This window comes from Lacerta agilis, chromosome 1 (genome assembly GCF_009819535.1).
Source record: "Lacerta agilis isolate rLacAgi1 chromosome 1, rLacAgi1.pri, whole genome shotgun sequence".
NCBI classification, from domain to species: Eukaryota; Metazoa; Chordata; class Lepidosauria; order Squamata; family Lacertidae; genus Lacerta; species Lacerta agilis.
In genome coordinates this window covers 42845519-42873518 of record NC_046312.1, presented here as the reverse complement: position 1 = coordinate 42873518, position 28000 = coordinate 42845519, and the positions used below count along the sequence as shown (strand labels likewise).

At 41.4% G+C, this 28000-nt stretch overlaps 1 protein-coding gene across 4 annotated transcripts; it reads left to right on the top strand.

The window, feature by feature from the left end:
- Positions 1 to 27952, top strand: TMEM87A (transmembrane protein 87A). Of its 4 annotated transcripts, none has more exons than XM_033145888.1 (19): positions 1 to 205; positions 3755 to 3815; positions 5422 to 5519; positions 6580 to 6696; positions 7494 to 7583; positions 7931 to 8096; positions 10649 to 10710; positions 12582 to 12765; positions 13551 to 13650; positions 14426 to 14519; positions 15996 to 16067; positions 18073 to 18181; positions 20115 to 20173; positions 20364 to 20467; positions 21154 to 21227; positions 22458 to 22519; positions 23490 to 23542; positions 24006 to 24036; positions 25572 to 27952. In XM_033145888.1, exons 1-19 carry the CDS (start codon positions 47 to 49, stop codon positions 25611 to 25613), a joined length of 1737 nt encoding a protein of 578 aa, XP_033001779.1. In that variant the 5' UTR covers positions 1 to 46; the 3' UTR covers positions 25614 to 27952. The 4 variants fall into 4 exon arrangements, with proteins under 4 accessions (XP_033001779.1, XP_033001766.1, XP_033001784.1 ...); XM_033145875.1 differs by having other exon boundaries at positions 23487 to 23542; XM_033145893.1 differs by lacking the exon at positions 15996 to 16067 and adding an exon at positions 17023 to 17091 and having other exon boundaries at positions 2 to 205.
- Positions 27953 to 28000: the final 48 nt, after the last annotated feature.

Below are 28000 nucleotides of genomic sequence, written 5' to 3'. Positions count from 1 at the left end.
AGAGTGCCGGAGCAGGTTCTGCTATTGACACTTCGCTGCGGAGGGGATGGCGGCGGGAGTGGCGTCGCTCTGCGGGATGCTGCAGCCTCTGTGGCGGCGCCGCCGCTCAGGGCCGACGCTGCTGCTTCTCCAGCTGCTGCTCGTGTGGCCGCCGGGCCCCGCTGCGGCCGGCCAGCTCTCCAAGTGGCGGCTGCCGGTGCCCATGGTGAGCCAGCAGGGCCCCTCTCGCCGCCTCCGTCCCGTCCGGCGGGCTGCACGGACGGATCCCCGGGAGAAAGAGGGAGGGTTGGCGGGGTGGCGGGGATCGGCCGCCCTGGGCGTCTCAATTTAGGACCCCGGCGAGCGAGTCTCCTGACCCGCGTCGCCAAGCTGCACGTGTGAGCAGCACAACCCGGAGCTTCCCTCCGTTCCTGCGCACTGCCTTGTCGCTGCTCCAGGTGTATCGAGGGCCAGGGGCCTTGCTGGCTTCTCGTTGCTGCTGCAAAGGCACTGCCAACGCAGCGTGACTGCGGGGAGTGCCGTTTGCCGATTTTACGCACCCGGGCAAGGGTTTGCTCTACTTCCTCGTTTTGAACACTACGTTTAATTCGATCTCAGACCCTGGCCTCCTAACATGTGGTCCGTGTCTTGCAAAGGATGACCGTGAAGTAATAACCAGGAAGAGTAGCTCCCTGAGCAGGTGCAGAGTGCATTTTCATCGTCACCTCATTATTCGCTCCCAAGCACTGGGGGATAAAGAGATAATTGTTCCTGTGGTGCTGAAACGTTGCCAGGCCGAGATCTCATCTCAGCCCTAGACCACGGTTTTCCAACAAAAATTGCACATTGATCACGAAGAATCGCCTGATGCTAGCTTCTAGTAAGGAATGGTTTAATACGGATAATTGGATCTGTCAAGACTGGTGAACATGCATGGGTGCACTGTTTGCACAAAAAGTGAGAGACAGTACAGGGGTTGTTTTTCAGAGATAATATGCAAATAACTGCTCATGTGAGCAGGCAACGTAGGAGGGGCGATTCATGGAGAATCACAGTAGTTGTGTCCTGTACACAGAAGTAGCTGCTGTAATCTTTTGTGTGTACCTGCTCCAGGGTAACATTGCTAACAAAAGAGGGCCTCATCTTTTGCAACCAAAGTCCATGGCTGCAATTTTGGTAGTGATAATATACTTTTTGTATATCAATTTTTTACTTATTTAATTTCCTCCACACCCACCAGAGAGCTTTGCTATGTGTGCAACACTCCTGTGAGGTAGGCTAGCTTGACTCAATGGCTGATACTAGAATGCTGAGTGAGCTTTGTGCTTGGGTTGGGATTTGAACCTGGGTCTCCCATTTCACTACATTGGCACCATGTATCTATACATGTGTAACCATTTTTCTTCTTTATAGGCAATCTTTAGTATCTGATGTACATTGTACGCATCACAGAGCTGCCTTGAGGTGCTCAGACACTGACAAGTGTCTTTTTTTAAATGACGCTGGCAAGTTGCCAAATGCAATGTTTGCTAACTGATCCGCATTTAAGGCAGCACACATGCAAATATGTGAAAACCCACTGACATGAGAGTCTTTTCACAAGTTAAATGAACTGTTTCACACTGTTGTCAAAACCAAACCAGTTATCCCTCAAAGTAGAGTGACACATGCTAACATCAGATAATTTACAATGATCTGACAAACACTGAAAAGAATTGTAACACTCCTGTTTCCTGTGATTTTTGCTTCTGGTTTATATGTGTGGCCAAATTATCTTCACTACTTGGCTGAACATTAAAAGATGAAGGATTGGAATAGATCCACTGATTTCAAGACTTAAGTCTGACTCAAATCTCAATGCTTTTATCTCCTGGTTATGAATACTGTGCGGTAACTTAGCACTGGATAAATTGTTGACTATAGCTCTGAATATATCAAAGGTATATGAATAATATGTGAATTAATTAACATGTCTGTGCCACTCTTCATCAGAATTGAGTGCAGGTAGTTTGCAAAATAATAATAATAAAAATACAGTGGAATCCTACACGTTTTCTTACAAGTTCAGTTGGACATATTCCCAAGTAAGTGAGTACATGGCTATTAGCATTTATGTGGTGTTTTTCCTCAGTGCTAAAAGCACTTGTCATACATCATCTTAATGATGGAGCTGTACAGTTTTCTCCACATGACTAATAGAGACTGAGGAGATATATTTGGTGCTGGCTGGGGCTGATGGGAATTGCATTCTTAAATATCTGGAGAGCATCTGGTTGGCGAAGGCTGGCTTAAAGTATCAACTGATTTTATGGATGAGTAAGATTTGAAATTAAGTAAGTAAGAGTAAGATTAAGGGATGCGGGTGGTGCTGTGGTCTAAACCACTGAGCCTAGGGCTTGCCGATCAGAAGGTCGGCGGTTTGAATCCCTGTGACGGGGTGAGCTCCCGTTGTTCAGTCCCAGCTCCTGCCCACATAGCAGTTTGAAAGCACGTCAAGTGCAAGTAGATAAATAGGTACCACTTCGGCAGGAAGGTAAACAGCGTTTCTGTGTGCTGCTCTGGCTTCGCCAGAAGCGGCTTAGTCATGCTGGCCACATGACCCAGAAGCTGTCTGCAGACAAACGGCGGCTCCCTATAGAGCGAGATGAGCGCCGCGACCCCAGAGTCGTCTGGGACTGCACCTAATGGTCAGGGGTACCTTTACCATTACCTTAGATTTTAAAGTAACACCTGATGCCTGCATGTTTCACCCTCACCACCAACAAGAATCAATCAAAATGGATCACCTTCCTTACTTAGGAGTTTTTAACACATGCATGTTCTTTGCTTTACAGCATCAAGTAATGGCATGCTTGTGTGAATGAGCCTTCATAGATAAAATACCAGCATATCCTGATAGTGACGCATGTAAATATGAAAAATAAAGTAGTGTCACTTTAAACAATGGGGCCAGATTCAACTAACCTGTTGTGCTAATGAAGCCGGGCTTCGCTCCTCCCCTCCCCGCATACACCTTGCATTTCCTCCAGATCTGCTGTGTAGGGTTGGGAGAATTCCCGGAATAGTGCACCGTCTGGGAGGAGATGGGAGATGGTTCCATCTGGCAAGTATTAGCGCACTGTTGAATTCTACCCTCTAATTCTTTGTGGAATTCATTTAGATGTGACCCATCAAGCATTGAGTAAACAAGTGGTATAAAGCAATGTATGTACCAACTTGTGACGCCTCATCTGTTTATGTTTACTCCGAAACAGTAATTAATAATTTCTCATTTCAGTAGGAATTATTCCCAGGCAAATGGGCAGATGGCTGCAACTTTAGCACTTCCCATTTCTGCCATTAATACAGCAACACGTAAGAGTACAAACGTAATGTGTACACAGGAGTACTTGAGATCAGGGGTGGGGAACTCATGGCTCTCCAGATGTTGGCCTCTATCTCCCATCAGCCTCAACCAGAACGACCGATGGCCACCAACTGGAAAGCTACAGGTTCCCTTTTCCTGCTTTAGATCATGCTTTTACAGATATGTAGGAGTTTGACATTCTTGGGGTAATATAATATATTCTTATTTACCTAGTATTGTTGCCAAATAAAATATATGCTAACTAAAGTTTTCTCTCATATATATATATATATATATATATATATATATATATATATATATATATATGTGTGTGTGTGTGTGTGTGTGTGAGAGAGAGAGAGAGAGAGAGAGAGAGAGATGGCCTTCCATTCAAGCTTCTTCTGTTTGCTTCCTTTTTTCCCTCTATAGGAGAAGAATTTATTTAACTTTGGAAAGATTCTCTTCAGCAACACTACCATTTTCCTAAAATGTAAGTGCATGCATACTATAGCTTATTGTATACTATGGCAGGTATTTTGTAATAGTTGAACAAGGCCCTGTTGGCCTTGTTTTTAAGACATCTGAAGGCAACCCTGTATCGGGAAATTTTTAATGTCTAATGTTTAAAATTTTTTTAATGTGCTGTAAGCCGCCCAGAGTGGCTGGGGAAACACAGCCAGATAGGCAGGGTATAATCATCATCATCATCATCATCATCTTTATGAGATTTTATCATCATACAATGCTCACAAATATTACAAAATCACATACAAATTAATACAATCACCAGAGTAATTCACCTACATACTAGTAAGTCATACTACACAAGAATAAACGCTCAACCCACATACACAGTCACTCGGCATTCACTCTCCTTATACCCACCAAATCACTCTACTCAGTTCTCCCTTTAATAAACCATTCAAACATTCAGCTAAGCAGTAATCATGTATCAAAAAAATAAGTCTGCTTAAAACAAAATTGGCATGTAGAGCTTCCAAGCATTGCCCAAAATTAGTTTGCAAGGCTAATCAGTGTAATGACCATATACATATAACCTAACAAAGCCCCCACCCACCCACCCACCCCAGGAGATTGATTTGTTAAGTTGTCTACATCGGTTGTACGTTCTGGAGGTTAAGCTTTGTTCAGCGTTTTACTGCCTGTCCCTGTTTTATGTATTTTATTTCTATTTCAAAAGGGCAGCATGCATAAAAATGTCATATGTTTATTATAATTATAATTATTATTTAAATTTATATACCTCCCTATACCCACAAGTCTCAGGGTGGTTCACAGGATAAAATTACAAAATAAAAACACACAATACATACTGCAAATAAAAACAGAAACAACTGAATACCACCCCCCACCCCAAGAAATCCCCACATTTTAAAAGGGCATTGGATGACAATCAACCAAAGGCCTGGTTAAAGATGTATAGTGTGTGATAGATTTTCTGGCCAGGCCACTTTTAAAAACACATAAAAGGCACGATATAAAATGGCATAGCAGTGAACTGTAAAGCTCATTTGTTCGCTCTTTTCTTTTCTTCATACAAAGGGAGTCATTTGTTAGTGTGAGCTTGTGGCATTTCATGTTTTGTCCTGAAGGTTGCATTCTTGGCATTAACTACCCTGTTTATCAGAGTTCACCGTATGGCTAGATGTTTGGGATACAACTCTCTCCGTCTTCCTGCCTCACTGCAATGTAATAAGCTGAGGTTCCAAATTATGACAGGCTGCCGTGTCAGCAAAGCACTCCTTTGTATGGAAAGGATCTTGCCGTGCTGGATTACTTACAGTTAGTGCAAGTGCTGTGCTACTCTGTCCTAGATGGGGGGATGATATGGTATGTTGAGTCCAATATTTGGATTAAAAAGCATTATTATTACAATTGTTTCCAGATTGCCTAAACAGATAAGATGTTATTCATAAAACAAAAAGAAGACATGGGTTGTTAATGGAAGCCCTCATACCCTCTTAATCTGCTCTGGAGTGTGGGGTTAATGAGATGCTCTCAAGAACCTTTTAGTAATACAAAGAGGAAAATATGGTGCTTCCTGTGTTTCTTAAGTACTTCTCTTATTTCTTTAGTTGAAGGCGAGGAAAGTGCATGTGATCCGTCTCAAGGCTACAATGTCAGCTGGTACATGAGGTATTGTGACTGCTACAATGAGGTCTTCAATTTTGGGGTAAGGAATTGGGATTAGGAACGACTAAAGTCATGCAATCTGTTGCTTAAATTACGCAGCCTGCAAATAATGCAGTAGCAAATAACCCCAGCTGCTGTGGTTGTTGGGCGTAGTTCATCAGCCACTATTGCCCGAGTTAGAGCTATGCTAACTTAATTGATTTATGTTCCACTACATCCTTACATGTGGGTGGCGCTGTGGCCTAAACCACTGAACCTAGGGCTTGCCGATCAGAAGTTCGGCGGTTCGAATCCCTGAGACAGGGTGAGCTCCCGTTGCTCGGTCCCAGCTCCTGTCAACCTAGCAGTTCAAAAGCACTCCAAAAAGTGCAAGTAGATAAATAGGTAAATGGCATTTCCGTGCACTGCTCTGGTTCGCCAGAAGCATATGCTGGCCATATGACCCGGAAGCTGTCTGCGGACAAACGCCAGCTCCCTCGGCCTATAGAGCGAGATGAGCACGCAACCCCAGAGTCATCCGCAACTAGACCTAACGGTCAGGGGTACCCTTACCTTTACCTTTACATCCTTACAGGATGTATTTCATGGAAGGAGTTTGCTACTTAAAGGGGGAACCTTCCTGGAAATTGTAGATATAAAGTCAGTTCCCTTTAATGGTGTCATGAAAAGAGCAAATGAAGCTGCCTTGATAGAAGACATTTTGACCGCCTAACCCGGTATTATCGCCAGTCTGTAGCTCCTTAGGGTCGCAGGCCACAATGTCATTCCTTCAAAGTGTTGTAACAGCCCACAGGCATAATTTCAGTATTTCAACTGGATTTTTAAATTGCATTTTGATATGTATTGACCTTTTCTTTGTGATTTTAGGATTGTAATATGTGTGGTCCAATTAGAGGTTTTGTTTTTAAAGGTTATTTTAAACATGGAAAAAATCAACCTGTCTTCCGCATCACCTGTTACCGGATCCTTTTAATGGGGTGGGTGGGGTGCCTGGCATTCAGGGTTGGCTGTCTTTTCAGTTTCTTAGCTGCTTGTTGAGTTAACCCCTTGTTTTCACTGACCCTTCAGCTAGATAAAGTCATACCATGTTGTCTTGACAGGATGAGCAGGCAGAAGTTTACGTTGGAAGTACTGTAGAAAACCGGCCAGGCTGGCCAGGATACTATGCCATGTCTTCGCGCTACTTCCCCAACTGTTCTGAACTTTTCAGACCTCAGGTAGGGTGGAAGGAGGCAGGGTGGAAGGAAAGGTTTTCTGGTGTCTTGAAGGTATACATATATCCATATTACTGGCCCTGAAAGAGCTTGTGGCATCATGCTGCCTTTGCAAAAGGCCATGTGAATTACTAAGGGACAGAAACTCCCCGAAAGATGGGATTACAAGGAGACTGGGTTCTGAGTGAAGTGTGATGTTTCTATTTATAGGTCCTATTTGGCCAGTATGATGGTTTGGGTGCATTTTATTTGCATTTTAATTATTTTTCTATTCTCTTTTTCATGTAAACTGCACTTGGAGTTTTTATTGAAGGTGGTATAAAAAAATGGCTATAACTAAGTAGGTAAAATGTTGCTGCATTGTTGTAATATGACACAATATGGAGTTTTTTGGGTTAAGTAATTATATAGATATATAGAATATTTCCCCTTTTTCTTTTTTGAATTATATTATGAAATGTTAATATGTATTACATATTTAATTTAAAATGCTTCTTTTATTACTATTTTATTAGAGGGTGTACATTGGGACAATATACATTTTTTAAATCTAAAACTTCTGCGTACTTGAACTCAGTCCTCACATAGTTCTGTGTCGTTGTAACACTATGTAAAGAGTATTTTTGTTTATCTGAAATTCTAGCTATCCATTTTTTATATCTTCTGGAATACACACACGCAAAAGTATATAATGCTTTGCCTGTATGGGGGTTGTTTTTTGGGTGTGTGTGTGTGCACGTCTTTCTGTATATATGTGTGTATATACATGCACATAAAAGAGTTTTTATTTTTTTTACTAGATTTTCTACAAAGAATTTGTTCACCCAGAACCCCTCTCAGGTGGAAAACAAGAGGATGGAGCAAACTATACCACAGCATCAGAGAATTCTGTAAGTATGAGAGAGGTGATATATAATACAGGAGAGGATCACTTTTGTGTTGGACCGTTCTTGGTCACTCTGCCTGGCTACTGGTTTGCTTGTGTGTGCTGCTGATAATGTCTGTGCTTGGCTTTCCCCCATTAAAACCACTAGGATTTGAAAATGCCTAATGCTGATTTCATAGTGCCCCTGATAGATTTGTGCAAACTGTATGCTGATTTGTGGTTTAGATTAGATTTGCACCTTTTCCACTGAGGTAATGTTCTTTATTGGTTGCTTGAATTCTTAGGAAAGAAGGTGCAAAGCTTCTTTCTGGGTGGTGATTTATACTCCTGCAATTTCTTTCCCCACCCCAGGCAATGAATGCTGTGATGAGAACCTGGCAAGATGGGCCTTATATCTTTATTGTGCAGATTGGAATTGTATCCTCAAAGGATGCCAATGTGAAAACTAAAAGAGCAACAAGTGACGAATTGCCAAAAGTTACGGCTTCCTCTGAGCCACAGGGAACACATTTTCACAGTGAGCCACAGTAGTTCATTTATGTTTGAAGTTTGTTCTAAATGCTTAGACACCACTCACTGTTTAATCTCCAGGATTGTATCTGCGGCAAATTTTCAAAGTGAGCCTTGAGCTTGCTGCAGGTGTAGCCGTGGATGCCAAGTGTTGTCGGACTGGATTCCAGAAGGGGAAGGAGGCAAAAGTTCATTGCTATTGTATACCAGGCCTTGGGCATTCAAGTGTAGTAATGGCTGCAGACACTTCAATTCTTGAAGCCTATTTGATACCTTTTCCCCAAGGTGTTTCTCCTTTTTCCTTAAGAGCAAGAGAGAGAAAATAGTGGCCCAATATTTAGATAGATAGACAGAGTTTTTTTCCTTAAAAAAAATGTTTAGGGGTACTATCATTTTCCTACTCATATTGAAATACTGCCCCTCAATGAGGCCAAACTTTGATTCACAAAATGTTTAGGGGTATGCTGTCATGGCTGACGGGCTTCCTCTCTTCACACAAACACCACGACAGGCTCCTGGCATTTTTATAGCCTTTATTTACAATATTTACAAGCAGTCATTAGTACCTCATGAACATTCATCAGAGTCATTCAGTTCAGATCTCTGCTGAGGTCTGCGTTTATCCTTCCAGCAAGACAGAAAAGGGTAAACTCTCCCACTCCATCTTTTGCTTTTCCGCTTTTTTGCCCGTCGCTCGAGAGCTGGCTTGAACCTGCCCCCTGATTCTGAACCGGAACTTAAGCCCTGTTGATCCTGTGACCTCCCTGGCTCTATATCTCTCTCTGCCTGTTCCTCTGGGCTGACATCAATAACTCCCTCTTCCTCATCCCCCCTCGGTCACGCCTCCTCCTTCCTCCAACCCTGCGTCTCCCCCTCCCTCTGGGAGGTTTGAAGCCTCTGTCTCGTCCCTGACATATGTGTCCCTCCCAGAAAAAAAGCACTGGATAGATGTTTAAAATCCCATGTATTTCTGGAATGTTGTCAATACATGGGGACTTCTTCATAAATTTTAGTAGAGAAAAAGGAGAGGCACAGACCACTCCTTGTTCTGACATTAAAGGATGTGTATGCAGGCAGTAATCTGTTTGTACCTCTTCCTGTAATCTGATTGTACCTCCTCTGTTAAAGGAGCAGTTTGCCAGTTCTTGTACTACTAGCTTACGTGACCATTACAAGAGTAGAGGATGTTACTTTCTTTCTCAGTGTACCATGATCCAATAATAAAATAAATAAAATAAAATAAAATAAAATACCTCCAAAAGCAAGAAGAATTCTGGAATATCCTTACATGAATTCACTGAATAGAATCTTTGTGGTCACTGGTTGCTACTGCTACTACTAATAAATTGTTGTGAGTTGCTGCTTTATGTTTTTAGAGGTTGTGTTGTTTTATGGATTTCATACATTGCTTTTATTTTGTTTGATTTTGCTGTAAACCACCCCGTGGCTTGTGAAAAGGGTGGTGTATATATCTCCTAAATAAATAAATCTAAAAAAAGAATATTGTAGAGCTGGAAAAGGTGCAGAAAGAGTCAAGCACAATAACCTGGGGGCTAAAGTAACTACCCTATTGGGGCTTTTTAGTTTAGAAGGGGGGAAAGGGTGAATAGGAAGGGACATTGTGCATTATAGGGTGAACATGGATAGATTTTTTTTTCTCCTTTCCTCATAATATTAGAACCCAGGTCATCCATTGAACAGTGAGAGATTAAGGGCAGGTAAAAAGAAGTACTCCCCCCCCACAATAAGTTGTACTATGGAATTCACTGCCACAGCATGTGATGATATTTATTAACTTACTAGACATTAAACCCGTTAAATTAACGGGCGCTAGAACATATGTGGTCAAACATTTTTAAAAGCAGAGTTTGGGCAATGTTTGTTTATGGTACAGATCACACCAGTGGTTTTTTTTCAAAAAAAAAATATTTGTCCTACAGAATTTCAGAGGCGACTCTGCCTCAATGTTAGTTATAGAAACTTTGTCAGCTCTGCGTCCCTGTTGCCCTAGCAACATCGGGAACACGCGCAGAGCTGACTGAGCAGCTCTCGCTTGACATCGCTCGCCCGCCGCCACTTGTAACGGCCGCTGCTGCTTAGAAGTAAGTGCATGCGAGCGCACACCCGCCGCATGCCTGTGCACACCCGCCGCTTCAACAGTTTCGCCCGGCCACCCGAAGTCTCTGCGTTCCAAGTCCCAACGGCTGTCCGTGGGGCACATGCGCAGTAGTGCAATCCCACGGACACAGGGACTGGACGCAGAGGCACTTGTACTTTATTACAAAGGATATGGATTTAAAATGGCAATTAGACGAATTCATGGAGGATAAAGCTATCAATAACTGCTAATAAGTTATGAAAACTATATTGTGCCTCCCAGGATTAGATGCAGAAAGCCTCTGGATACCTTCTGGTGGGGAACCAAAGTGGGAGAGGGCCTTGGGTATCCAGAGGGATTTGGGACTATATTGGCTTTTGGTCTGATCCAGCAGGCTCTTCTCATGGTCTTATGTATTCCTGATTCCCTACTCTTTTCTTTGTGTGCTTGTTTTTTGGCAGTGATCGTGGAAGTGAAGGGTCCGTATGAGTACCTCTCCCTAGCAGATTATCCTCTCATGATCGTAAGTTAATGCCTGTAGTTTGTTTCAAGCACAAATCAGTTTTCACAAGTCTGGATGACAAGTGACCATTCTCAAGAAACTGGGGTAGGGGTGTAGCTCTGGGGCTTAAGCCTAGCATCAGATGTCACTGTTACTGAACATTTTTTGATGTTGTTGGCACTGGACACTGTGCAGAACACAGAAACGAAAGGGTCCCTACTTTAACAGCTTAGAGCAGGGGTCCCCAAACTAAGGCCCAGGGGCCAGATGCAGCCCAATTGCCTTCTAAATCCGACCCGCGGACGGTTCAGGAATCAGCGTGTTTTTACATGAGTAGAATGTGTGCTTTTATTTAAAATGCATCTCTGGGTTATTTGTGGGGCATAGGAATTAGTTCATAATTTTTTTCAAAATATAGTCCGCCCCCCCAAGGTCTGAGGGACAGTGGACCGGCCCCCTGCTGAAGAAGTTTGCTGACCCCTGGCTTAGAGGCTGTTTCAGATACACAGGTGTTTCAGATACAAGTGTGGGTTAGGATGGGTTAGTAGTGAAAAGACGATACAACTGTGGTTGAGAAAACAGACACAGCTTGGGAAATGGAAAGTGAGTGGTATTCAACTAAATTTTACTCAGTGTAGAGTAGACCCATTGAAATTAAGGGACATCACTCAGTTAGGTTCATTAATTTTTATGGTTCTGCTCTGAGTAAATGTTAGTTGATTACCACCCAGTGTTGTTCACCCAGGCACCCATGATGGATAGTTCTTTGCAATAGTTATTGCATATAGTATTTAATCGTCAATGTGTAATTCACCTTTCAAGTCAATCCTTCCCACGACACACTTTGACTTTTTAAAATGACATGGCAGTATGCAATATCTTTTTAAGACCCCTTCCCTGAAAGCAATCATGTAAGCATTTTCTTGCAATGTAGAAGCAGATTGGTATTTTCAGTATAGCAATTAATACAGTACAGAATTTCTCAGGTACAATTTTTTTGCCTCTCACATGGTAAAATCACGGTCGCTCGTTTTCTATTTATTTCTCTTCAGTGTGTTGGTGCTTTCTCTATTAATGCCAGGGTGCTGTAATGTTGCCCTCTCTAGACAACTGCTACCATGCAAGAGAACCACTGCTCCTTCTTTTTGTGTAAATAAAGTGATATTGTTCTATTTTTTTTCTGGGTGAAGTTGAAATCCTTTTGCTACTGTTGGAGATGAGATGTTTCCTTGTAAAACCGGGAAAGTGCCTCAAAAGGATCTCTTTAGGCCAGGGAAACAAAAGTTTATAGACACAGTCAAACCTCAGTTTTCATATGTCTCAGTTGCCAAACGTTTTGGAAGCCGGATGCCAACCCCCCCCCCCGAAGTGAATGCTTCTGTTTTCATGCATTTCTCAATTTTCCCCATTGAACTTGCTGGCAGCCCTTTGAGTCCGTTTCAGAAGTCAAACGGACTTCTGGAGTGGATTATGTTTGAAAACCGAGGTTCCAATGTACAAACCTAGGAGACAGAGTCAAGCTAAGCAAAATTCAGTGAAACCTTTATTAGGGCCCAGTGTTAGCATGTGGCATGCAGGGAGAAGGGAGAGAGAAGATTAGCATCTGTAGCAACATTGCCAGTGGAGGGAGGCGCTCAACCAGCAGTACTTTGCAGAGGACACATTAAACTTTGTGCCAGCCTTGCCTTTATTCTTTTTGAATCTTAGTCCTAAAATATATTTGAAAGGGGGGTGGTGGATTTTCCCTCATGCACGTTTTCACCTCCCACATACAGTACTTACTTAAACTTTGAAGAATTGTTAGATAAATAAATGCAGGTAAGTAAACAGCTACAGAAATGCTGGTTGTAACTGGTTGAAATTGATACCCTTCTTTTATCTCTCTTTCATAGTTTTTCATGGTGATGTGCATTGTGTATGTGTTGTTTGGGGTTCTGTGGCTTGCGTGGTCAGCCTGCTACTGGCGAGACCTCCTGAGGATCCAGTTCTGGATTGGTGCCGTTATCTTACTGGGAATGTTAGAGAAAGCTGTTTTCTACGCAGAATTCCAGAATATCCGCTACAAAGGAGAATCTGGTATGTGGGGATAACATTGTTAAATATTTCTGAGGACACAAAAACATGGATTGTTTGAAACCATTGACCCATTAGCAATTTTATTTTTAGTGGTAGAGTAAAGGTAAAGGTAAAGGGACCCCTGACTGCTAAGTCCAGTCGCGGACGACTCTGGGGTTGTGGCGCTCATCTCGCTTTATTGGCCGAGGGAGCTTGTGTACAGCTTCCGGGTCATGTGGCCAGCATGACTAAGCCGTTTCTGGTGAACCAGAGCAGCGAAAGGAAATGCCGTTTACTTTCCCGCCGGAGCGGTACCTATCTACTTGCACTTTGACATGCTTTCGAACTGCTAGGTTGGCAGGAACAGGGACCGAACAACGGGAGCTCGCCCCATCACAGGGATTCGTACTGCCAACCTTCTGATCGGCAAGCCCAAGGCTCAGTGGTTTAACCACAGTGCCACCCGTGTCCCAAGTGATAGAGTACAAACATACAAACCTTCATCTCTTGTCACTATCTGTAGCTGATATCAGTCACTTTAGTTTTTGTGCAGTGTTCATTTGATAAAGACAGCTAGATTATCAATCATGGAAACATAAATCTTATTTCTGAAATGGTTTTGCATCCCGAGCCATCCTTTATGTGTGTATTAGTTAATGGATATTATTCTAAACATGTTTACTTCCGAGTTTTGTGGGGCATGCTTCCAAATAAGTGTGCCCAGGATTTCAGCCATTGTGCAGATATCTCTCTTACCTGCGTATTGTTGTATTGTGTATTTTATCCTGTTCATTCTTTGTTCACAGTCCAAGGGGCATTGATATTGGCTGAGCTTCTTTCAGCACTGAAGCGCTCACTCGCTCGAACTCTTGTGATTATAGTGAGCCTGGGATACGGCATCGTCAAGTGAGTACTAGTGTTGGGCAAGCAGCAAAGTGCTCACCCCAAAAATCATTTATTCTGCTCGAGCATTAGGATCAAACTCCCGAGTGTCCCTCAAGAGTGCGTGTCCTCCATTTGACTTCTAATGCTTGACATTCCCAAAGCCGGGCCTTCTCAGCCTGGTACCACTCTCCCTCCTCTAAAGCACAGACACCAGATCTTGGGGAAGGGGGAGTCTGTAGGAGGTGAAGGAGGGCTCCAGTGATGTTGGGAGAGGGCTCAGAAGCAAAAGACACACTCTTTCCCCATTGAGGATTATGGGACTGAACCGCAAGTGGAATTGAGGTGAATGGTCCGTTCAAGATGGGCTGTGTCCTCCTCATTCTGCTTGCTAAGTTGTGCATTCCTCCTTTGAATGCTCACCCCATTTGTAGTGAATGCTAACCTGTCTGAAATTTCATACATTTTGAATCTGTGTTGTCAAAGGAGTTAGATGCAGTTCACTTCTAGCTGACCGATTTTGATGGAAAACAGTTAATGCAGCAATATTAACAAAACTAGCTAGGACTTGCTCACTGGTGTGTTTCACATGCAAGTCTGTTATCAGCAGTACTAAGATAATGGAGGTGATTTGCAGCTGATATCACTGCTAAATTATAATCCAGAGTTCCCGGTTAGACCAGTTACCCAGATGTGAAAATCACATTGGAGATGACCTAGATGATATGACTGATGTAATCTGTACAGCAGATATATGTCCTCCCATTGTTTTTCATTTCTCCCTTTATTCTCATTTCAGACCTCGCCTTGGAGTTACTCTTCACAAAGTAGTTGTGGCTGGAGCTCTCTATTTATTATTTTCTGGCATGGAAGGTGTCCTTAGAGTCACGGGGGTTAGTAATCACTTACTGCAATTTCATAACTCTCATATACAGACCTTCGCTTCCTACCAGGCAAGGCTGTATATACGCAGGTTCCACTTACTGAACACAATGCATTCCGTGGAACCTGTTCACACGTTCACATAATGAGTCCACAATTTCCACTATTTACTATGGAAATATTTCTAATGTGGGATTTGTCGGGTCTCTCTCCCCCCCCCCCCCCCGTGGTTTCTTCTTGAAATGGCTGCAGTTAATCAGCAAAAGAGAGACAAAAGGAAAAAAAAACAGATTTGTCCAATTTCTCCTGCTCCCTGATTTGTTTGATCTCACTCCCACACCCATCCTTCTGTGGTTTCTGCCCCAAAACACAAACTAGGAAGTAAGGAAGTTGACTGTTCGTATGTCTGACTCTGTGGAGCATATAGTGAGGTTGGGGCATATTTATTTACACGCCAATAAGTGAATTTTTGGGTAGGTATGCAATTAGCGGGACCTGTGCATAATAGGTAATAAGGGATGTTTGAATTTTGTTGAATGAACCTTTTTACTGTGCATCTGGTCTACATTCTTTCCACTAAAACTTGTTTAAAAAGAGGCTGTTTGCCCCTTATGCTACTGTACTGTAATGTACTGTAAAGGCTTGTGCAGATTAATATTGACTTCATTTTTGTCTTTTGTGACTCGACCCTGCTATGTTCCTATTATATCTGTTGCTTCCTTCCTTTGTGTGTGTGTGCGAGCACACACACACATTCAAAAGATGAAATTCACTGACAGCTCTTCCTCACTTTCATTTGGTTTGCATTTCTTCATTGCTATGTGCCATGCAGCTGTGTAATGTTACAGCCCCGTGTGCAGAAAGGTGATTATGCCTCTAATACGGGAACCTTGAAAAGACCAGCTAACCAGCTGTGAATACATTGTGTAGATAATGCAGATCTGTGTCATGTGGAATAAAGTAGAGATAGTGTGCATTCTTAGCTGCAGTAAAATTAGAAAAAAGGAAGTTCCTTTTTTCAGTGGATTTTAGCAGGTGATTATGGTATAAGGTGGTATTCAACTAAGTCATAGAGTGGGCATGATTTAATCAGATATCATCCATAGGTTATATTATCTGTTTCTAAAAATGTAGCTATATGTTACTGGAAATACTTTTGGCAGTCAGGAAGTATAACATTTTTGAAACCTTTTCCCTGAGTTGGGTTTTGAAAAATAATAACATGAAGAGGAACATGAGTTTTACATAAATCATGCACAAGTCAGTGATAGCATATAGAGTTGTCAAGTCACATGGCTTTGACCATCCTTTGAAGAACATTTGCCCCTGGGTGACCTGTTGTCCTGTGCTTGATAGAGGTGAACTGTGTAGCAGCCATTGTTCCTCAGTTCTGTGCTGAGCCCTGTTTTGCAGGAAACGGTTCATCTTTTAATCATGCATTTATCATGTATTTCAGTAAACTGATTCTCTTTTTGGTACTTTTCCAGTCTTTCCATGGTGTTACAGCTGTGGTAGCTAACTTCGGGCTATCTATCATTGACTCCTGTATTATTTATTGGATATCCTTTCAGAAGTGCCGTAGTATGGTTTTCATTTATGAACAATGTCAGTATAAATCCTGGATGTTTGGTGATTGAGAAAATACATTGTATGAAGAGGTATGGGAAGAAGTGAACAGCTAGTTAAATTACCCTTGTATCATTCCTTCCTAAAGCTTTCCTAGTTTGTTTTTAGAGCTCAGCAAATGAGTAAGCCACCTTATGAATGAACGGAAACATTTGCCAGAGCTATGAGCAATAAGCAGATGGTCCAACCACAGAAATTTCAGCATCAGTGGGGTGTAAATCTCAACGGTGTACTGAAATTCCATTGATTTCGATGAGATTAATGCTCATTTTCTTCCTTTGATTGTGTGTGCTATAAATGTTATGGTTTATCGGCTAGGTGTGTATTTTGTACTGTGTGAGTTCTTGTAAAACCAGGGCAATCTCCCCTCACAGCTGCTTGATGGAATGGTTCTTGCTGGGTGTCAGAAATACGCAGCTTTCAATAGATCAATAGCTTTCCTGTCAGGCAGAATGGCTGGACACCAGTGGAGCCTCAAACTCCTGGTGCAGTTTTGGATCTAGAAAATATCTTAATGCTGTGAATCTGAGGGATCAGGACTTGTATCTTTCAGCTTTCCTGCAACATTTTTTTTAAAAAATCGGCTTATTACTAACCTCTTTTTTCTTTCAACAAAGAAAATACATATTTGGTGTTCTACATTCATGTAATATCTAATAATAATAATAATAATAATTTATTTACACCCCGCCCATCTGGCTGGGTTTCCCCTGCCACTCTGGGGAACAGCATGCTTGGGGTTGCATTCCTTTACACGCTTCCCTGGGAGTAAATCCCACTGAACTCAGTTGGACTTCTGAGTAGATATGCTTAGGACTGCGCTGTAAGTCTTGTATCTTGCTTCCAATTGGCCTTGGTCTCAATGCCTTTTTCTCTTTGTCTCTCTAGGCACAGAATGATCTTGCCTCCTTGGCTTTTATTCCACTGGCTTTCCTAGATACTGCCCTCTGTTGGTGGATATCCTTCTTCACTGGCTTATTTCAAGGACTGCTATTTCTTTGGAGTTGGGTTTTCATGGCGGGTGGTATCTATTGCAGGTATTCTGCCTGATTCTGTTGTTGCTTTATTTTCCTTCACAAACAAAATTTCTTTAAGGTGGTCATCCTAACTACACTTCCAAGGGGGAAATCCCCATTGAATTAAATGGAATTTTCTTCCGAGTCAGAATGCTTAACGCCACACTCGCAGTCTGTTGACTTAAGAACATGGTGAAAGATGTACTTTTACAGCTAACATGGTAAATCTGATAGAGTAAGAAATGGCTGCCAGTTTTGAAGATGACCTTGGTGCAGTGATGTCAACTGGCTTCTGATTGGTGAGGTGCTTCCTTTGCATTTCTGTAACAGGAAGAGCTGTCTCTACTGCAAACATTATGCACAGACTAGCCTTCAGAAGTTGGATAACTAAAGTGGGCAGAGTTGTACCTTATCTGCAAATATGTAGCTCTTCCTGATGCAGCCTCATGTTCTCCTGTAGCCCTCATGTAGACACCATTGAGCGTTGTGTTCACATGTGAGTGCTTAACACTGGAGATGTATTGTTTGAAAACAAGTCACTACATTGATGCCCTGGTATCATAGAGGGTCTCCACGCCATCACTGCATATTCTGTCTGTGTGTGGGGGCTTATATGCCTTTTTAAAGTGAGAAGCCTTTGAGGATCACCCTACCAAAGCATTTTTAATAGCCTTATGTGAGGACCACAATATTTGAGTCACTGCTAAGTGTAAGTGGTAATCGAAGCACAGTGTAGGAATAATGGGTGTCTGATTTGTATAAGTTCATTCTTTATTTTAATAAGCTATCATTGCTTCGGGGTTCATAAGCTTCAGGTTCAGTTTGATATGTTAGTATTTCTGTGTATATTGAATCTGAATACCTATCTTTAGTAATTGGGCTATGCCTGTTATCAAGCTTGATTTTTCTTGACTTACCATACATATTCATCAGTTTGACTCAGACAATGAAGTTGTTAAAACTTAGGAGGAATGTTGTGAAGCTCTCTCTCTACCGACACTTCACCAACACTCTGATTTTGGCAATAGCAGGTGAGCTTTAGAAATATTTCCTTCCAAAATGTTTTCATGGGACCTTTTTGAGCCAGATGTTATTTGAGATATCTACCGCTTCATTGTTCATTCTGTCACGTCTGTGTTATAGTTTGCCCTCAGTTCAGTGCCTGTACCCTAAATAGAAAGTGCAGAGAGCTGTTCGACAGTGGTGTGGTCTCCCTCGGAAGGTGGTGGACTATCAGAGGTTTTAAATCAGGGGTTTAAACTCATGACCATTTGTCATGAATGCTTTAGTTGAGAGTTCTCATTGCAAGGGGTTGGTCTAGGTCAGGCGTCAGCAACCTTTTTCAGCTGTGGGCCAGTCCACCATCCCTCAGACCATGTGGTGGGCCGGACTATATTTTGGAAAAAAACAACAATTCCTATGCCCCACAAATAACCCAGGGATGCATTTTAAATAAGAGCACACATTGTACTCATGTAGAAACACTAGGCAGGCCCCACAAATAACCCAGAGATGCATTTTAAATAAAAAGACACATTCTATTCATGTAAAAACATGCTGATTCCCGGACCGTCCATGGGCCAGATTGATAAGGCGATTGGGCCGCATCTGGCCCACGGTCCTTAGGTTGTCTACCCCTGGTTTAGGTGATCCTCGGGGGTCTCTCTTAACTCTAGAATTCTATGATTCTATGAAATAAAAGAGGATGCCTGAAAACAAATAAAAAAGTTCTAATTTCATGACTTGTTGGCCATGTTTGGACACAATGCTGAGTCATTAGCTAAGGTTAAATAAATCACATTGTGCATGAACATTCCTGCTTTGTTCTTCCTCTAGTGGGGGGGGGGAATCATGAAGTGGCTGGCTTAGTGTTATGTCTGAACTAGGACTTGTGGCTTGTTTCTCTCCAGACAAACCATGATCTGAAATCAAGGTTTATTTTTGGCTTCCTGGTCATGGCTTGTTTCTTAGTGTTGCCTGCAAACCAGTGTTTGTTTGTATTTTGTTTCTTCCAAGCAAACCCAAGCTTTGGATACAATGCCAAGCCAGCCGTTGCTCATCCCAACAGGTCTACTGAACTTACTATCAAGCTGCCAGAGCAGAATTTTCATTCCCCTGTCTTTTATTTTCATTTTCAAGGTTTTGCTCTTACAATACAAAGTCCTTAAGAGCTTGGGATCAGTTAAGTAAGCCCCATATATGCTTACTTATCATTCCACATTAGTTAGAAGTTGATCTTTCAGCAAGGCAGCCCCTGTGTTTTGGAACTCCCTGCCTATTAACATCTGGCAGTTGCTCTCACTATATTGACACCTGCTGCAAAGGCTATCTAGATATGTAATTCTAAGTCTGCTTACAGATGTAGACTTTGCTTAGATAAACATGACAATATTTTGAATGAGTTTATACAAAATGTAGTAGGCTATTAATATTTATGTAAGTGTTAGGATAATAATATCAAATTTATAAAATAATTTATGGGTTAGAGTATTTTTTGTATATAGTCATATAATATTTTTCTCCCCTTTACACATTTTTGTGCCTTTTCTTTTTCTTTGTATCTCTTTATAATTTAAAACCTTTCAATAAAATATTACTATAAAAATAGATATATAATACTGCATTGCATTTAAATTTTGCTAGCTTTATTTGTGTATTATTGATGATTATTTTATATTGTTTTACGTTAAATGCTTGGAGATTAGTTCAGATTCACCAGTTTAGAATTCTTTCTAAATAAATAAATATTTTTAGACAGATTTTAGACAGATGCAGAACAAATGCTCAAAGGGGCTTTTACTGCACAAAGAAATGTGCCACAAGCCCAACAACACACATTGCTACTTGACACAATCCCCATGGTTATAGATGATTTAAAAGCAAATAACCTAAAACTGCAGTTCTGCAGTTCATTTGCACTTGCTAATATTTCACCAAATGTGTGTGTCTATCCCCACTCTTTAGCATCTGTTGTTTTTATCATCTGGACCACTATGAAATTCAGGCTGGTAGACTGTCAGTCGGTAAGTGTGATGTGACTTTTCCCCTACCCCAAACTGCTATGGAGAGTATGCTTTTGTTTGATAAGCTGGTGGCTAAGGATTGTGAATGGATTTAATACAAATTCTGTGCCTTGCTTCTCTTTGAAAATGTTGGCATTTCTCTCTTTCTTTTTTGAAGTGGGTGTGTACCTTACCTATCTTTTAATAACAGGATTGGCGGGAGCTGTGGGTGGATGACGCCATCTGGCGACTTCTGTTTTCGATGATCCTTTTTGCCATCATGGTTCTTTGGAGGCCATCTGCCAACAATCAGAGGTATAACATTATCTTTTATTTTATTTTATTAAAAAATAACAACACCATAACAGTCATGTTGATCCACAGCAGCCTTTGCCAACCTGGTTCCCAGGCACTGATGGGAGTTGTAGCCCAACAACTTCTGGAGGGCACCAGGTTGGTGAAGACTGATTCAAAGCAGCCATCTTGTCCTGTCTGACTATTTCTGGTATCCAGTAACTTTCAGATGTAAAACATGTAACAATTACACACAACAATAATACGGATGGTGCTGTAGTCTAAACCATGGAGCCTCTTGGGCTTGCTGATCAGAAGCTTGGCGGTTCAAATCTCCCATTGCTCTGTCCCAGCTTTTGCCAACCTAGCAGTTCAAAAGCACGCCAGTGCAAGTAGATAAATAGGTACTGCTGCAGCGGGAAGGTAAACGGCGTTTCCATGCGCTCTGGCTTCAATCATGGTGTTCCATTGTGCCAGAAGCAGTTTAGTCATGCTAGCCACATGACCCGGAAAGCTCTCTGTGGACTAACGCCGGCTCCCTTGGCCTGAAAGTGAGATGAGCGCCTCAACCCCCATCGCCTTTGACTGGACTTAACCGTCCAGGGGTCCTTTACCTTTACCTTAATAAAGAAAGAAGTCTGCGAAAAATATTTGTGTGTTTGTATTTCTCTCTGTGTGTGCTTTATTAATTTTTTTCTTTCTGAAAGGTTTGCTTTTTCACCATTGTCTGAGGAAGAGGAGGAGGATGAACAGAAGGAGCCAATGCTGAAAGAAAGCTTTGGTAAGAAGAAAATCTTCTGCTGTATAAATGCAATTTTAGTTCCAGTGGCCACCCTGATAACATTGCCCTGCTTCCCTCTCCCAGGAATTGCTTCCCAACAAGCCTATCCACACCTAGCACTGGCGCAATCCCCCGCCCTATCAATGAGTAATAGGAAAATATCTTGTCTGCTGTACTGTATGCCAATGATGTGGTGCTCCTATCACTCTCCCGATTAGGTCTTAACAATCTGCTTACAGCAGGGGTGGCCAACTTCCAAGAGACTGCGATCTACTCAGAGAGTTAAAAACTGGCAGTGATCTACCCCCTTTTTTTGGTTCAGGTCAAAGTTGTTGAGCTAGCTTTTTTTAGGAAGGAAGAAGGCCCATGGGGGGGTCGGGTCAAAGTTGTTGAGTTTTTTCAGGGTGGAGGTAAAATGTTGAGCTTTTTTTAGAGGAGCAACAGTTGTTCAGCTTCTTTGGGGGGGCAATAATCTACCAGTGATCTATCACAGGCGTCCAGTGATCTACCGGTAGATCACAATCTACCTGTTGGACATGCCTGGCTTACAGCATTTAGCATGTATTGCAAGCGGGAAGACCTCGTGAATTACTCCAAGACCAAAATTACGGTCTTTGGGAAGCGTAGTCCCAGATTCAAATGGAAAATGGATCAGCAGAATCTGGAGCAAACACGCTCCTTCAGATATCTGGGAGTTCTCTTCACTGAGACGCTGTCACGGAAGAAGCACATTGAGGCTATGAAACTCAAAGCACAGAAAACTTGTGGGGGGTTAATGAAATTCTATTTTACAGTGGGTGGCCAGTTACTAGAACCTGTGTTGAAAATACTTAACAGTGGTTTCCCAGATGCTCCATGGAGTAGCGATATGGGGGCACGGACCCAAATGCTAACAAAGCCATAGAAATAGTGCAGAACAAATTCCTCAGGAAAGTGCTCTCGCTCTGCAACGGGACCCCAGCTGCTCTTCTTCATGCTGAAGCCGACATGACAACAATACAGGCTAGAATTGATTACCTGTGCCTAAATTATGTGAAACAAGCCTATCTCCGGTGCACTTACCAGAAGCTATTTAACTGGGTTCTATATTCCTCCTGCCTCTGAGCGGGGCAAAGAAATAAGATGTTGGGGACCTCTATTATAGATTCACATTGAAACAATAATAAACTTGAATCATAACCCTGGTGGCACTGTTGAATGAGCTTTATTTCTTTCTGGTGTCTTATACAGAGGGAATGAAAATGAGGAATTCAAAACAAGAGTCAAACGGAAACCCTAAAGCCAGCAAAGCAGTAAGTTTGATTTTAAATTATTTTAAGATGCTTGACAAGATGATAAGTTTCTCCTAGGAATGTGCCCATACTTCATATGGCACAATTGGTGCCCAATGCTGGTAATGTAAAAACAAGTGACTTAAGATCAGACTGAGACATTTTGAGGAAAAACAGAGGTGCAACAACAACAATCCCTATAAATGTTGATTTAGAACCTTTTTGAACTATGCCAAAGAATTTCCTATATGAGATCTTGAAAGTCTCTTATATCTGCTAAATCTTGGAATGTGTCTTTCCTATCTATTGCACAGTAGTAGAAGGGAAAAATGTAATAGAGTAAACCTTGCGACTTGCATGCTGTTAACTTGTACACATTCAGCTTTATGTGTGTGGCAAAAAAATTAAAAGTGGGTGGGAAAGGGCTGGGGTTCTGGGAGAAATGACTTTGGGAATGCCACCTGCCATTGAAGTCAATGGGTTTTGGCTATACAGGATTTTGGCTTTAGGTGTGATCCCCAGAACATAACTGTATGCAGGCCTACTGTATATGAATTATCTATTGTAGCCATATTAACTAACTATTTTAGAATTAAAGAAGGAAGGGAATGTGTTTTGGTTTTTTTTTAAAAAAAGAAAATGGCTCTTGAGTACTGGAAAAACAAATTATTTTGGATATTGCATGTTTATTTAATTGCCCTTTAAAGGGATTTTTTTATAGTTTTCAGCTTAGTTTTTTCATACATTTTTGTAAACGATAGATTTTCTTTTTATTTAAGATGTCGTAAATTATTTATATCCTCCTCCACCAAAAATAAGCAGGAGAGACAGAGAAATGTCAAATATAGTTAATCAGCTTTTCCGTAGGGAAAATGTACACAACATATTTTTGGTAGTTTCATAGCAAAATGTTGTGTAATGTTATTTTTTAAGTAGAATAACCATTTCTGAAACACATGACCTCTTTTTTTTTAAATAAAAAATCTAGCAGGAAGATGATTTGAAATGGGTGGAAGAGAATGTTCCTTCTTCGGTGACAGACGTGTAAGTACATGTAATTTGACTTATATTTATAGTAAATATACTGGAAGAAAAATGAATGAAAACAGCAATAATTTTCTAGAATATTGGTCATGTTGCCAGTTGCATCCTATAACTGGTGTGGACTTTTTCTGGCTTTTGCTTGTGGGGTGCCAGCTAGCAGTCCCTAATACAGACTCCAAATCCAACTCGTGACCTGCTGCTACTTGCTGCTGCAGTTCAGGAAAGTCCCTGTTGGTTTGCGTTAGGGACAAGGACTATTGCCAATTGCGTTTATTGTGCTTTCTTTTATACAGTGCTGTAAATCTTCATTTGGTAAAATGTACTTTCTGTTCTAAATCTTGGGAAACTACCTGCATTTCACACTAGCGCTATTGCGATAAATTCCCAGTGATGATGTTTCTTGTCAGTACTGTGCCTGTTGTTAAAGTTCTTTCTTTCTTTCTTTTCATTCCTCTCAATCCAGTGCTCTCCCGGCGCTTCTGGATTCTGATGAGGTCAGTAAACAAACCTTCAGCAGCAGTTTAAGTCTTGTGACACAACAGGGGAGTCATGAGCCAAGTATTAAGGAAATGATTTTGGCCTTTCAAAACTGAAATGCTCTCTGTTCCAGTCAGTGCATCAAGAAACTAATAAAAGCAAAATGGAAGCACTGTTAAATACAGATCAGAGCTTTTATATGACGCAAATACTTAGGAACTTTTAACCATCTGATTTTTTTATTTTATATTATTTGCTACATGAAGCCACTGCTTTTTGACAGTGCACTTAAAGCATTTGAGGGCATGGCTGTGGCACAGTGCTGGAGCACGTGCTTTGCATGCAAAATTAGGTTCAAATTAGGTAGGGCTAGCTAACTTCAGTTGCTACCAGTCAGTGTGGACATTACTGAGTTACATGAACCCAGTGATCTGACTCTAAGGCAGGTTCCTGTGTTCTGTTTCACACTTTTAAATAGTGAAACAGGACACAAAAGAAAAAAAAGGGACTTTGAGGGGTGAGGACAATAAACAAAATTCAGGATACCAAACCTGATTGTTTCCATCTCCGCTCATGAGAGTTGTATCAGTTTTGAATTGTTAATTTGTGGCTTCAACTTGGTTGTTAGCTGCTTTGAGTTTTTCAGGGGGGCAGGATAGCTATGTTTTAAATGAATGAATGAATGAATGCAGTTACTCATAGTTAAAGTTTGATTGAGAAGGAAGCCTAAAATGGAGTGAAGCTTTGTGGGCTTTTGAAGAGACTTGAAAGACTAGAGAAATGATTTCACTGAGGAATTCTGGTTGTGCTCTAGGCATGGAGTGGAAAGGTGAAATGGAGAATATCCTTTTAAGAGCAAACAACCTTTAGGCAGCTAAGTGTAGTAGGGTTTGTTGACTGAAGGTCATGGGAAGGAGTACATTGGGATATTAGGACAGATTGGGTGGAACAAGTTTAGAGAGTTGTAAGGGCAAGGACAAGGGGTTTGTGTAGGCAGTAAAAGGAACAGGAAGCCATTGCTGGGATTTGAGGAGTGATGAGAGATGAATGCTGCAAATTCAGCAGACAAATTCTGAGCATTACAATATGCATTCCAAGCCCATAAATAAGCATTCATAGTGTGTTTCAGGAAAACACGTTTTCTGACATTCTCTGTTCTGTCTCTGACCCGAGACATGTATGACTACAGTTTGCATACACTGATTTGATTTTCATTTTCATTTTGGTAAAGTTCCTTGCAGTGTGATTTCTATCCATTATTTTTTGTGCCAAATAGTTCTTCTGGGCGTGCTCCAATTGGATATTTTCCAAGCTTTCAGTCAATCTTTAGGGCATGTAACAGTTTTCACTTATAGCTCAAAACAATGTTCATCACATGAATGATGAAAGTCACATGAAGTTTACTTAACCGTGCCTAAAAGGAATTAGTTCTAAGTATAACTCCTGTTAGAGAAGAAACATTTGCTTTGTGTTTTGAACTTTGGATAGGACACTAATGTTAACATTAAAAAAAATGTGAAACCTCATTGTGATCCATATATTAATATTGCAGGAAAGAATGATCACACATTTTGAAAGATCTAAAATGGAATGAATAAGGACAGTTTGCTTGACAAGGCTTCCTGCTGTTGAAGAAAGGAAGAAACATTTTTCTCCCATGGAATGCTGCATTCTTCTGATATGTTCTGTGACGTTCACCTTTGGACATCGTTCTCAGAGGGAGAACATTTTGCTTGGATCACTGTGGAAGGAATCACACACATGTTGATACACCTAGGAAAATGTTTGAATTTGCATTGCTGCTGCAAGTGTGGGTTTTAAGCCATTTAAATGTCTTTATTGCAGCACGTCTTTACTTTTTAAACATTATAGTCAAGCTAAATCTAAAACTGTTTTAACAACTGCCTGAGGAATGGTTAATTCAATATTACAGCTAAATCCCTCATGTTTTAACCACAGTGGGAAGAGGGGAAGAGTGATTGATGGTTTCCCCAAACCAGCATGGGTGTTCCAGGCACAAAGGCAAGCTCAACCTTATAGACAGGTACCAGCGATTGCTCAGTAAGATGCTACACATATTAAAATAACTCTGTATCCAGCATCTGGGGCAGTGTGTGTAGGATTGAATCCCCCCAGCCCAGTAAAGGACTGGTACCCATGAGAGATGCCAGAATCAACCATCTGTAAATGAGCCTTGCTCACAGTAGTGTGCATGCAGCAAACTGCTGTGTGCAAGAATCTATGGATCAGGGTCAGTGCCTTGCATTTTTACTGGATGTAGCAGCTTCTGACTGAAGATTCTGGTACCTGGCTTGTGAAAAGGAGAAAGTTTTAGAATGTGAACTCCTAGTTATGGGAAAGAGTTAACGTATCAGGAGGGAGGGAGGTATTTGGGGAAATTTATGATTCCTAATATTTTTGGCAAGATCAAGTGCAATTTTATGCATTCCACTGTGTAGGAAAGATGGTCTATTTTAAGTTTTGCATACGTAGATGCAGTGATCACTTACATGTTTGGTACATATCTCGTTGCTGGCAATGGGGTGTGAGCACGAGCAGTTAACTATTCAAATCAGAGCAGAGTGTAATTTAAATAATTAGAAAACAACAACCCCACAGCACTTATTCACTGACCCTGACCATCCCCATGCCTTTAGCCTGTGCTTCTAATATTGTTGCATTGGAGCATATTCCATAGACTCACAAATGCACTTGTCTTTGAATCAACCTCCCCATACATAATGACTCTCTGAATCAGGCCTGTTCAGGCTGGTGACCCACTGAGTCCATTGCAGCCCATAGCTGTGTCTGTGGTTTGTCAAATGCTTGACAACCTTCCTTCCTGTTTTTGCAGCTCTAGATAGACAGCAAAAGCAGTTGGGGTGTGTTAGGCCACAAGTTGTGCAGTCCTATCCTAAAAGTTTGTATATGTCAGACTAACCTGTCCTAGATGTTCACATATTCTACACAGAACTGTGACTTCAGATAGCAGCTTGTTCCTGTTGCTCTTCTCAAATAACACCTGAATAGACCTGGTGCCTGCACTACGTATCCTTGCCAGCTTCCAAGTCCCCCAGTACCTGTCCTGGGTTTATTGAGCCACAATGTGGCATCATTCTGATGCAATGTAGGAAAGTTAAAGTGGTGGCTCATAGCCACCTGCCATTGCTTCCAAGTAAATTATGTCCAGGGGCCCAGGCAGGGCCTACCTGAGAGCACTCCAAACCTGAATCCGGTCCTAAATACACATTCATATGCCATATCCAACACTTTATAAAGTTCCTAACAGCCCAGTCCCTAGGGCCAGATGCATCCTATTATACTTCCAGTGACTCCAAACATTCTGCTACAATTATTCCCATCTAGTTGCCTTTCAGTTAGTTGTTCCTCATCCCACCTTCCTTCCTACTGTGATCTTTAATAAAGAGCCACCTCTGACAACACACTTTTATAATTAAATGTATTTGAAAATTCAAGTACTTCACCGGATTTTGTAAAAGAGATTCTCAGAAAATTAAGCCTGTCACTGAGATGATGTTAAAAGTCCTATAAAAGGGGCAAATTGTTTATAATAACAACAAATATTCTCCTGCAATAATTTATGCAAATATGCTGTTTTGGGATGTTTCTGTTCTGGGTGTCTTGTGGGAGGGAATGATTTTTTGGGGGTATTTTTCAAATGTTAGTGCCAAAATTTGGGCTTCATTGCTGGTTTTTGACACTTTCAGCCCTCTAGCAGCAGAACCTGGAACTAGGATTTCACATTAAATGTGGCATTGTTTGGACTTTGCTTTCCAGAGGCATTTTAGCTGTACTTATGTATAAGTGGTTCGGTAATGGGTTTTCCTGTAACTTACAGGCACTCTTTCATTTGATTCAACTTGAGTTGCAGATTTCTGTTCTGTATAATAAAATTCTTTTTGTTTTCTTAAATTCAGTTTTTAAGTGTAGCTTTCTGACCTTTAAGCTTGACTTCTTATA

What these genes read in the sequence shown, in the direction of transcription:
- TMEM87A (XM_033145875.1), top strand. Translation starts at nt 47, where the DNA reads ATGGCGGCGGGAGTGGCGTCGCTCTGCGGGATGCTGCAGCCTCTGTGG. An exon ending in ACAGGGAACACATTTTCACA is followed by an intron (nt 8,097 to 10,648) that starts GTGAGCCACAGT and finishes GTTTTTTGGCAG; the next exon opens with TGATCGTGGAAGTGAAGGGT. An exon ending in TCTGATTTTGGCAATAGCAG is followed by an intron (nt 18,182 to 20,114) that starts GTGAGCTTTAGA and finishes CCCACTCTTTAG; the next exon opens with CATCTGTTGTTTTTATCATC.